General features: G+C 33.2%; 1 protein-coding gene across 5 annotated transcripts in view; it reads left to right on the plus strand.

Moving 5' to 3' along the window:
- The window catches only part of BIRC6 (baculoviral IAP repeat containing 6), a 249,345-nt gene that overhangs the window by 212,256 nt on the left and 25,019 nt on the right, over positions 1 to 12,070 (plus strand). For 4 of the 5 annotated variants that reach the window (XM_068565174.1, XM_068565175.1, XM_068565176.1 and 1 more), the window contains 3 exons: positions 7,541 to 7,686; positions 8,347 to 8,457; positions 11,141 to 11,358. In XM_068565174.1, coding sequence (XP_068421275.1) covers positions 7,541 to 7,686; positions 8,347 to 8,457; positions 11,141 to 11,358 — 475 coding nt within the window. Of the gene's footprint in view, positions 1 to 4,692; positions 4,866 to 7,540; positions 7,687 to 8,346; positions 8,458 to 11,140; positions 11,359 to 12,070 lie in introns of those variants that run through there. The other variant, XR_011076759.1, reaches the window with a different exon arrangement.

The raw sequence follows: 12,070 nt of genomic DNA on the forward strand, positions 1-12,070 counted from the left end.
CAGTATAGCAATATTGATACTTTTCTTTCTTGCCTAATGCAGGAAAAAAACAGTTTTTCATTTATTTTATCCAAAAAGCCTTAATTTCTGTTTTTTTCTTTAGTTTTATAATTCGATGATTTTTGTGTTTAATACTTTTAATTTTTATATCTACAAGCAGTGGAAGAAATAGTTCCCTAGGGGCCAAAAGAGAGAGGCCGAGGTGGGGGGCGAGGGGGAGTGCATGTGAGAATGACAGCATGGTACAAAAGTAGGAGGTAAAGGATGTATAAAGGTGTAAGCAGTGTTTGTTAGACACATGCCGAAGACAGCCTGTGATTAGATGTTTACTGCACATAAGTCCAAGGTCACTACCACTTAATTTTATGCCAGTTTTGAGAGATCAAAATCTGGTAAAAATGAATTTTCCTGTCAGATTAATGACTTAGGCAGATAAAAGACAAAAGTATTTCCTGAATTCCTTTTGTTCTGTCAGTTTGAAATAATTTTGATTAGTATAATATTTATGCTCCAGCCTCTATGTTTTTATTGATTTCCCTTCTTGTTTCTGAAGAATAAGCCAAACTGCTTTAAATTGTGGGTAAAGTTATAATAAATATATAGTAGCATATAGCTGTGTAAAAAATACAAGGAATAATATTATAACCTAACTTTTGTGTAGGATATAGAGTTTCAAAAGTTCTTAGATGTGTATTACTAGTTTTTTCTGCTCTGTGTGGTAGACAAGAAAATATTCTTGTTCAACAAAGAGTGAAACTATTACTTAGAGTTTAACATTTAAAAACTTACTAATAGGTAATAAATCTGGGATTTAGCTCCCCACTTTCCTGATGCCTGTAGTGTTCATTATCAAAAACAACATTTATGAAGAAAGAGGGACTTCCCTGGTGGTCCAGTGGCTAGGACTCCATGCTCCCAAGGCCGGGAGCCTGGGTTCAATCCCTGGTCAGGGAGCTAAATCCCACATGCAGCGACTAAAGATCCTGCATGCCGCAACAAAGATCCCGCATGCCACAACTAAGACCCAGCACAGCCAAATAAATAATTAAAAAAAAAAAAAAAAGAAAGACAAGTTGATTGACCCGTAGTCCAGATACTTCTATTTTTATACCCCATTGCTACCTTTTACCAAAATTGTTCATTGATCACTTAGGTGTCATGCTTGTGTAATGGCTAGACTTCAGCTTTAGCTGATTCCTGAAAAACACTTAGATCAAGTCCCAAAGTACAGCTTATTCTATTATTTAAGTGATTAACAAACATAAACCCATTAAAAATTATAAATTGACTTAATACTTCTACCTCAGTAGCATAACATATAAAATGATTATTTATTCCTTGTCAGATTGCATTAGATGAGCTTTATGTTTCAAGATGGTTTCCACTATCTGACTTCTGACAAAACCTCAAGCAATCTTAATTGCTGAATTTGAAGTCTCTTGCTAAGTAAGATTTAGTTTGTAAATCTTTCTGGGCACTTCACGATAAGTAACCTGTCCCATAATGTCTACAGGTTTTTAGAACTATAAGGGACGCTCTTAAGAGTTCAGATAGTTCATATCCCCCTTTTTATAAATGAGGAAAACAAGGTCCATAAATACTGTGATTTGTTCCAAGGTCTGTGATGCTTAGTGGCAGAGAGCTATGATAAGACCTCAAATTTCCTAATGTCCCAATCAAGTATTTTTATTTACTAAATTGAACTTAACTTCCAAAGAACAATTGGATTTATGCATCAGTGAATAATTAGAAATGGAAGTGTGAACTTATTTCTGATTTAGCTTTGGAAATTTAGGATACATAAAAGAAATTTTTAATGTTGACAATGAAGTAAAAATTTTTAACTGAAAATTTTGCTTTTGATAATTAAAAATATATATATAAGAACGCAGATTCTACAGAATTTTTCTGATATTTTCTTTTGCTTATCTTTTTTCATTCCCCTGAAGAATTTTTGTTAACACTATGATAAGATGTTAAAAGGCAGCATATTTCGTTAGATATGCATAGCCATTCGAGTTGTGCCTAAGTAATAATTACTAGATCACTAAGGTACACTAAGTAAGGTAAACTGTGTTTTGTGGTCTGTAGAACATGAGGTGGTAGCAACTGCATGTAATTATCACTTAAATGAGGATTAAGTCAGCTTTACCCATTTGATTTTTCTTTTTGCTCAAAAGAATTAATAAAAACATTTCCTCTGAAAATTTCTAAGTTATTGATGTATGTATTTTTCCTTTACTGTCTTTTCAAGCTGATTTGGTATCTCCTTGCATAGACTAGGGTGGTGTGTTGGAGATACAATTATTTTCTCTATGTTGCTGGACAAGCCTCTGCCCACCCCCCTAAACACCCTATTGTTTTCCATCTCCTGAATTTTGTTACTATCTTAATATGTCCTATATTTGTAATATCTTTAACTCCCTTGTCAAGAAGAAATTAAAGAGTTTATTAGCAAAACTCGATATTTAAATAATAGCAAAAACAACTCCTGCCTATTTATGACCAGTTGTTGATCAGCATTTTATTTTAGATTCTTAAAAAAGAAAGAACTTGAAAGCAACTCTGTCACCTCCATTAATAAAGGGATTTGTGGCATCGGTAACGTAATACTTTAAACCTTTATATATGTATTGTTTCCACTTGAAATATAATTATCTAGTGTGAAAATTCATTTTGTTGCCCACAAGATAATCACAGTGTGAAAATATGAGCCCTTTAGATTTTAAGTACCATCCTTGGTGAAATTCATCTTCTGCTGGCCATTTCAACCTGTGTTATCTCAAAATGAAGTCAAAGTATAGCCATAGTAGTTTGGTTTCACTTTTGAGTAAGTGTGGCACTTCATAGCCTCCTTGGAGTCGGAGCAAAGGCAAATATTTTGTCCTTGATCTTTTGTGCAGACTTTTCCTGCTAGACTCCAGTAGACAAATAATCATATTTTGTATATTTACTATTTGATAGCTTCACCAAAAATTTGAAAAAGGCACTTGCCACCAATCAGATAATCTTAATTGCTAATAAGGACGTGACACAAATGACTCTGTGTTGAGTGTAAGGTGTTCTCGACATTGAACTTCTCTTTAATAGCATTATTAAAGTAAGCATCCTTGATTTCCCTTTCCCTTAGCTATCCCAAAGTGTCTTCCGGTGCAGAGTTCATCAGTTTTTAAAATAACTGAATTGTCTTGTAGAAATGCCCAATTCCTTTTTATCCAACTAAGCAATAAAATTAGTTGATTTACTTCTTAAACGGCCTATTTTCTATCAAACTCTCTTGTTTTAACTCCTTTAGGTTAGTTCCTTTAGGGCTTCAGTTGAGAAAGAATTTCAGTTCCAGTCCTCCTACATTTGTTTTCATTGGAAAAACATTTCCTATCTTTTCTTCATCCTCTGTCTCTCAAACCTGCAAAATGAAAAAGGCCTGATTTCTTAGACACGAAGCATTTGTTGCAACCATATATATATTTTTAAGTTTCTTTTTGTGATGACCTTGAACAAGTTCAGTGGTTCGTCACCCTTTTTTACTTGGTGGTGGAGACAGCAATGCCAACATTTATTTTAATATCTCTTCTTAGCCTCAGTTGGATTGTCCCCTGGTGAAGCATGTTACTTGTGGCAACTCCATTCCACAGCAGCACACAGTACCGTATTTGTCCTGTGATGTTTAATCTGACCGAAAAACTATTATATTTTTATCTAATCTAAAAATCAAGGTTTTATTTTCAAAGGGTTCTCATACCTCTGTTGTGAATATTCCCTTCTCTCCTATTGCTCAGTTATGCTTCTTTTAAGACAAAGATTTTATTTTCTACTTTCATTTAAATCATATTGAAAACTAAAACCAGTACTTCCATTTGGAAAGAATTTAAGTAAAAACAAAAGGGAATCTAGAGTTTAAAACTAAGCTTTAAAATAAGCATGGAAAACATTCATCTTACAAAGGTCTTATCCCATTTAGTGGTGCATTTCAAAAATTATTTTCATGTTTTCTATAGACATTAGAAGCAAATAATTCTCCACAGTAATATTTTTAAAAGTCTTTCTGCTTACTTTTACTTTTAATTTTTTTTAAACTATAATTCCTGGCAAAGAGCTTTAGAACTGTGGAGTATGATATGGTGCATTGTTTTATAGGTAAATATAGAAGTTTCATTCTCTTGTAGTTTTAGAATCTTCCTCAAAGACACTAATTCTTAACACTTCCGAATCTGGACATTTCAGCACATGGTGTCCTGATTACTTCTTCAGTGTGGCTCTGCTTTTTAAATGTTTATTTCAACAGTTTGATAGTTTTGACTTTAGAATTAGGAGTGCAGGGGATTGAAGTGGTCTTTCCTAATGTCCGACCAAGAAAATAGTTGTATTAAGCTGTTTTTAGTTTATAGATTATAAGAGAACATAATCCTGATATCTTGTAGTCATACAAATATCCAACTTAATGTGGGTGGTAGAATTAGAAGAAGCAGTTCAATATAACTGAATGTTGAGTTACGGGTTTCTTTTTTCTTTTTGTTTTCACAAGAAAGATTTGCCCATTCTGCTCACATCCTAGTTTAGATTATATGTCACAGAGCCAAAATTTGCTTAATTTATTAGCTGTGTAGTTGGAATTCACAGCATAGTGGAAAATGTTTGCAGATAATTCTGTGCAATAGTAGAAACTTCAGTTGATTCCTCGTATTTCTTCAGGGCAGTGATCACAACCAGATTCAACGTATGCACAAAGCAGCGGATACCATGGTAGCGGCCGTCGCTGATTGCTTTTACCATGTTGGATCCATTGTCAGTCTCAAAGACCTACTTCCAGCTAGGTGCCTTGAACTCAAATAGCTTTTCACACAGACTTCAGGATGTGAGCTAAGGTATGGCCTTTTTTCATGAGCTGGGCCTACATATGGGTTGACAGTAACCTGCAGCTTTTATAGAAAAGAGACTGCTGTCTGTAATTTAATGTCAGACAATGACTAGTTGTAGTCATCGTTAGGCAGGTAGTGTGTGTTCTTCATATATTTGAAGTACTTTCACCTTTTGAAGATTATTCCTTTTTCTGCTGTATGTTTTTGTCAAAAAGACTATCCACATAAAAAATTCTCGTTAGAACCTGCTGTAAACGTCTAATTATGTCTGCTTTATGATTCAGCCATTATCTTCAAGATGTATATGATTATTTCTTCTACGCATTCGGTGTAAAAAATGCTGTTTTTAAAATTTCTGTGGATTTTTTTGCACTATTCTTAAGCATTTTTATAATTTTGTGGTCAAAAATACATAAAATTTTTTATCCTATTTGCAGTATTTTAATAATAGAGATTTCTCCTACTAATCATCTTTTAAAAACTGGAGTTAGGAAATTGGTATTCATGAATAGGGCTTGAAATTTAGAATCAGTAGTTTTCTGAGGGTAACTTGCTCTAAATTGCATTGAGGCAGTTTACTCTCCATGCCAGAGGTTCTTGTTTCTTCAAGGAGAAAATACCCTAATTCTGGAAAAATGGGCTTCACTCCTGTAATCTTCCTTCTCTGCTTGGCAAGATATGTTTCTTTAAGTGACATCTTTATTGAGAATATAATGGATCAACTGACTAATGATAGATTTAGGAAACCATCTTTATTTTATTATAGCTATAACCATAACTCTTCTGTTTTCTCAAACTACTTACTGTTGTTTTCCTATTGTTCAGTGGCCCTTCTAATTAAGAATTTTTTTAAGCCCCAGGAAGAGAATCATTTACAACTGGGGAGAGAGAGAGTCTTTATAAATTCAGTGGGGGTACTGTCAATCAACCTAAGTGTTTTTTCTTGACTCGCAGTGTTTCACAAAGATTGTGAACAGCCATTGGTAAATGCAGAATTTGAGAATCTGTTTGAGCTTGTCTACTAGAATCATATCTTTATTTAAAAAATTGTCAGACTCACTATTAAACTGTAGTCTCAACTTAACTTCATAGCTATAAAAGATGCAGTATGTTGTTTGATTCTAGCAGTAAAAATGTCTATTTCAGTCTTAAAACATTCATTCACTATATTCTCCTTACTTACATATGCAAACATATATGTTCGTATACATGTTCACACACAGAGGTTGATGACTTATATGATACACAGCATAACATCTACCAAGTGGTTCCTGAGTAGCAAATGAGAGTTGGCCATGTGTTCTCTGTGACTCCTACATATACATCAGGGAAGATAAGAAGAGAGGGTAGGAGAAAAAGCAGTAACCCAGTGACACATTATGGTTCTTAAATCCTCTTGCCAGGTGAGGTGGTATATGAGGTGGTATAAAAATATCTGTGGTTACTAGATTTTTCACACAGTATGGGAACCAATTCAAGACTCATGCATAACACTAAATCCATTTACCCTTGTTATCCATCTGAGTGGCTCTTCTTAATTGACCTCTTATTATCTACCTAAAGTTAAGCACTGAATTGCTTCTGAGCAGATTTTTGTCTTTGTGATAAAGAACAGTTTATTTGGACATAGATTGCATGATATTATTTTGTTAAGGACTCTTCTATCTTCTGTTAGTCTTTTTATAGTTCTCTAAGGCTCCATGCCCACTTTGTGAAATGTTGTTTTAATATAATAGCCATGTCCTTTTGTTAGTAGCTGTACAAACTAGAAAAATGAATGATGCGTAGTTTAGATCATACCTTAGCATAAACATTTTAAACACATATTTATATGTGATTTCAGTTTGTTTTAAATTATCTATTTAATGAATTAACAAAGATGTAGATTTTTAGTATCTAAGCAGTAGTGTAATGATGATGTGAATAAAACATGCTGAGAGTTGAAATAGAAAAAAGGAAATCGATATTTAGTTGCTTTTTTTAGCGAACCATGTTAATAAAATGCTACTGCATTCACCTAGAAAATTTAATTTCAGTCTATATTAGACCCTGAATAGGGAATAACAGAAGAATATCTTTAAAATGATTATGCCCTAAAACTTAGTGTTTAAATAAAGATTCAGTGTATAGAAGCACATTATATTAAGTTACCTAGTAGTGAACCTGAACTTTATTCTGGAATTTTTCTTTTTTTCCCCCCCTTGGAAATTAATATACTCTAAGTGAAATACAAATAGTATTAAACTGAAAAACCACCTATGGATCTTTGATTCCCAAGTCTTAGAAGGCAGAGGATCTTTTATTTTTAGGTATAGAATTGATTTCTCTACTTCTAGGTACATAGTTACTGTAAGTATGTTTTTAAAAGTGTGGACCGAAGGACATGCCAGGTATTGGGGTCTTTTTATACAGTATGACATTTCTACAGTGTTTAACTCTTGTCTGTTTTTGCATATGAAGAGACAGCCTACCCGAAACTTCGGTTATTATGCTAGGCATTATCCTATGGCTTCAAAATGAATCTAAACTACTCCTGGTATATATCATGTGTATGTCAAATGAAATGCAGACTATCATGTTGATTTTTAACCACTGTTACTGATTTATGGAAGTATTTATTTTTCAAAACTAAAATCTTAATTTTCCTTGCATTTCTTTCCATATTAAAAAAACCTTTTCAGATCTAAAAGGGAAAATGTTAAAACAGGAGTAAAACCAGATGCATCTGATCAAGAGCCAGAAGGACTTACTCTTTTGGTGCCAGACATTCAGAGGACTGCTGAGATTGTTTATGCAGCCACTACCAGTTTGCGGCAAGCAAATCACGGTACAGCACTATTCTCTTTATGCTCCTTTTCTTTTGATACAGAGATGTTTCATTTACTTACTGAAAACCGCCTTCTCTTCCCTCTATGTTAATGGTTTTCCATCGAGTTATTTACTTAAAGATTCTGCTCTATGTCAGGTTTTCAAGCTAATTATGTATAGTCTCTAATTTTAAAATATTTATCTCTACTGTGTATGATTTCTAAGACTGTTAGTAGGCTGACAGCATGCATTATAAATTTTTCTTCCCACTGAAAGTTATGAAATTGAAAAATGGAATTGTATTAGATAGAAAACAGTACATTAATAGTGTGTAAGAATTCAGTTAAAATTGGCATTTTCACATATTAGCAATGGAAGAAATAAATGATTCTTCATCATCTATTGCTTCATTTCTGCTGTTTTTGCCTGAATGGATGAAATCTAATTAGCATTTTAAGAATTTAAGCTTTAAAGTTGATAAGATTTTTAGCCCTATTAGTTATTTTTATGAAATAGAAAGAAATCTTTTAATTTTAAAATGGTACAATAGAAAGATAGTTATGAAGAGTTTGGTAATTTTTCGGAATTCAAAATCTGAACTCTAGAAGTTAATAGTTTTTTTGTTTTACTCTTCGAAAATGTATACTTATGTTATTTATCTTGAAATATTAAATAACAGAAAAAAAAGTAGGTGAATATTCAAAGAAGGTGGCTATGAAACCCAAACCTTTATCAGTATTGAAATCACTTGAAGAAAAATATGTGGCTGTCATGAAGAAATTACAGTTTGGTAAGTTGAAATTGCACTTTTTATTTCTTCAGCTCTCATTTTACATTTTTTAATAGTGCTATTGAAATGTGTTCTAGTAAAATTAAAGAATTTCAAACTTGCTTTTACCATGAATTATTCATGTACTCTGTGTATGTGTGTATGTATGTTTATGTATACACACATGCAAAAATTTTTATCATCTTTCTATCTCTGAATTTATATCTGTGTTTATAGTTATGTTTGGAAATCATGATTCAGTAGAAACCAGGTAAAAAACGAAGCCAAATGTCTAACAAACAGGCAGAAAGTGGTTTTGTTTCTTTACCTCTCCATGTCTGTATATCCTTGCCTGAAGGAAGCCAAGACCTGGGACTTTGAACCAAGTCTGTTACTCTTACCATTTTAGAATTCCAAGGGATATACCTTTGGAAAATGTAGCCTTTCCCATTCCAAAACTCTTGACAAGTAAGGACTGATGAAAAGATCATATCAGCACCCTTCATAAGGTGCTGGTTTATGAATAAACACTAGAATTCCAAATTTTGATGACCATTATTAACTATTATTGTATGTCCCTCTTTTTCATTCTTGAGAACCAGCCCAAAGGACATTGACTATATTAAAAAGAACACCAAAGCAGGAGTCCAAAAAAAATGTAGATTTATGTCATAACTGTCAGAATCATAGGCCAGAGCCTTTGATTAATGTTAGTCTGCCAGGAGGCTTCTCTCATGCCACTTAAAATCATAAACTCTACCAGTTGGATGTGACTTTAAATGTAATTGAGTTTTGCTATCCATTGACTTTTAGAATAATTTAGAAAAAATAACAGGTTTTCTGTTGTGTTGTTTTTTAGTAAACTGCATTTTCTAACTTATATATCAAATATTTTCTCATATCACGATTCTTGTACAACTTGATATTTATTGACTGCCTAATATTTTTTATAACCCTAATCATTTTTTTAAAGTACTTTATATTTATTTAAAAAAATTTTTTTGGTGGCGCTGGGTCTTTGTTGCTCCGTGCGGTCTGTCTCTAGTTGTGGTGAGCAGAGGCTAGAGCGTGGGCTCAGTAGTTGTGGTGCACGGGCTTAGTTGCCCCTCGGCATGTGGGATCTCTCCAGACCAGGGATTGAACCCGTGTCCCCTGCATTGGCAGGCGGATTTTTAACCACTGGACCACCAGGGAAGTCCTTGACTGCCTAATGTTCTCATATAAAGTACTGTCATTTGTTTAACCGATAACTAGACCTTTAGGTTGTTTCCAGTTTTTTAGTAACGTCTGCAACATCTCAGTGGGCATTATTGCATATAAATATTTGTACACATCAGGATTATTTCCTTAGGACAAATTAATAGAAGAGGAATTGCTGAATCAAGCAGTATGTAGGTTTTTAGCAACTAGCCATTATTTTCGATTATATATTTTAATAAAATTTTGGTATTAGAAGACCCTGTTTTCTTATAGATATATGATATAAAAATTTCCTCCAGGCATGGGGATAGGCTCATGTGTGTATCTGGTGGATTGCTGTTTATAAAACTCAAAGGAAATTTATCCCTGTATTTATGTGAAAGGCAGCAGAGTTGAGCAGATGAAATAACTCTGGTTTACAAGTTTACTGATAGAAACTACTTAGTAGTCTTGCTGAGACATAGTACATTTGTAGTGCACAGACCCATGGCACTGTTTATAGGTCTTCCCCTTTTTTCTAGATTATTAACTTCTTGAAGGCAGATATATTTTCCTGTTTATTATTTAACCCAAAGAGCCTAGCCTAAGACCTTGCACTTAGTAAGTTCTTGGTAAAATTTACTGCATTAATGATAATTATAATGTAGTTTTATGTTTTTCTGTATATTTAGAATTGTATGAACACAAGATCAAAAGTTACCGTTGTTTCTTTGTATTTGCCCTTGTATCAGTAGGTGGTTTTAATTTAGTTTTATAAGATATTTAAATATCTTTGTTTTAATCCATTGGTGAGGTAGGGTTAATCTGAATTAGAGATATAGTTCAAATCCACTTCTTTCTTTCTATTTTGTATGGACATATAGCTTATAAGTAAAGAATAACTTTAAGTCCTTCCAAACCTGCCTGAATAAACGGTTAAGAATTAACCCATTACTTATATTCTGTCAAAGTACTTCGAAGATTTCCCTAATAATCCTCTTTTATCCTATTAACTTAAATTTCAAAAGTAATACAGAAATAAACTTCAGACTGTCATTTCTGTTTTCTGATTCCAAATCAGTGCAAATATATAAAGACTTATTCTCTTTTTAAAAATGAAATATAATGAAATACTTTTTGGCATTTCATGTTCTGAATTATTTTGGCAAAAAACATTATATACCATTCATTTTAAGAATAAATTATCTACACTACTTTGCATTGTGATTTAAATGCTTGATATTATATAATCTGCCTGCATGTCCAAATTGTAAATTAAAATTAATTTCTTCCTTTGCTTCCATGACATATTCCATCGCTCTAGCAGCGTTAACACACATATGTAGGTATTACATAAACATTTATAGTTTGCTCTTCTTCCACATTGCAGTCCTCTCCATTGTGGGGGGGAAGAAGGGTTAGTGATTTGTTTATTTGTAATTTTTTGTTATTAGTAACAGCTATCCTCCATTCTGGTTCTTTTTTTTTTTTTTTTCAGTGTTTTTTTTTTTTTCTTTTCTTTTAGATACGTTTGAGATGGTTTCTGAAGATGAAGATGGGAAACTGGGTTTTAAAGTGAACTACCACTACATGTCTCAGGTGAAAAATGCAAACGATGCTAACAGTGCCGCCAGAGCCCGCCGCCTCGCGCAGGAAGCTGTGACGCTGTCCACCTCCCTGCCGCTTTCATCGTCCTCTAGTGTTTTTGTGCGCTGTGATGAGGAGCGACTTGACATCATGAAGGCAGGAAAAACCACTTTTTTTCCTGTTTCCCTGGCTAATCCAGTTATCCAAATATTCATATAAAGCACTAGAAATAACATGAATTTAAATAAATTTAATAAAAATTGTGTTGACCATTTTGGACATCAGTGAAGGGAGTCCTTTTCTAATGTTAGTTCAGAGTATGTGGATGAGAGTACTATTCAAAATAAAGATTTAGAAGAAAATACCAAAATACCTTCCCTGAACAAAGGCTGTGTGCAGCCTGTCATAGTTTTAGAACATAGTATCAAAGGATTTAATACTGGCCAGTTGAAAAAAAGTTACAGGACTTCTTCCTTGTAATCCAGAATACTTCTCTCATGTTTTATACTATCAGTCTTCAAAATTTTTTCTCTTTTTTTCTTTTCTAGGAAATTTGTGTATTTACAGACTCATATGATTTAAGTAATGGTAGTACAATAATAAATGAAACCAGCAGCTTTATGTTTTAACACTGTGGTGATCTGGCCTTAAATGCCAAGAGATGCTGCAGCTAGTAATTTTTTAAAGATTTTGATACCTGGGGTGGGAGGAACCTTTCTTTACTTGATTTAATTCATGGATTAAATATTGTGTCTTCCTTAGATACACAGCTAAAACTATGGACCCATTGATTTGAATAAGGTTTTTTGCTTGTTTGCTTTTTTGTTTTGCTCTTTTGGATAATTTTTCAGTAGAAATCTCATAGACC

The sequence above is a fragment of the Eschrichtius robustus genome, chromosome 15 (genome assembly GCF_028021215.1).
Source record: "Eschrichtius robustus isolate mEscRob2 chromosome 15, mEscRob2.pri, whole genome shotgun sequence".
Lineage (NCBI taxonomy): Eukaryota > Metazoa > Chordata > Mammalia > Artiodactyla > Eschrichtiidae > Eschrichtius > Eschrichtius robustus.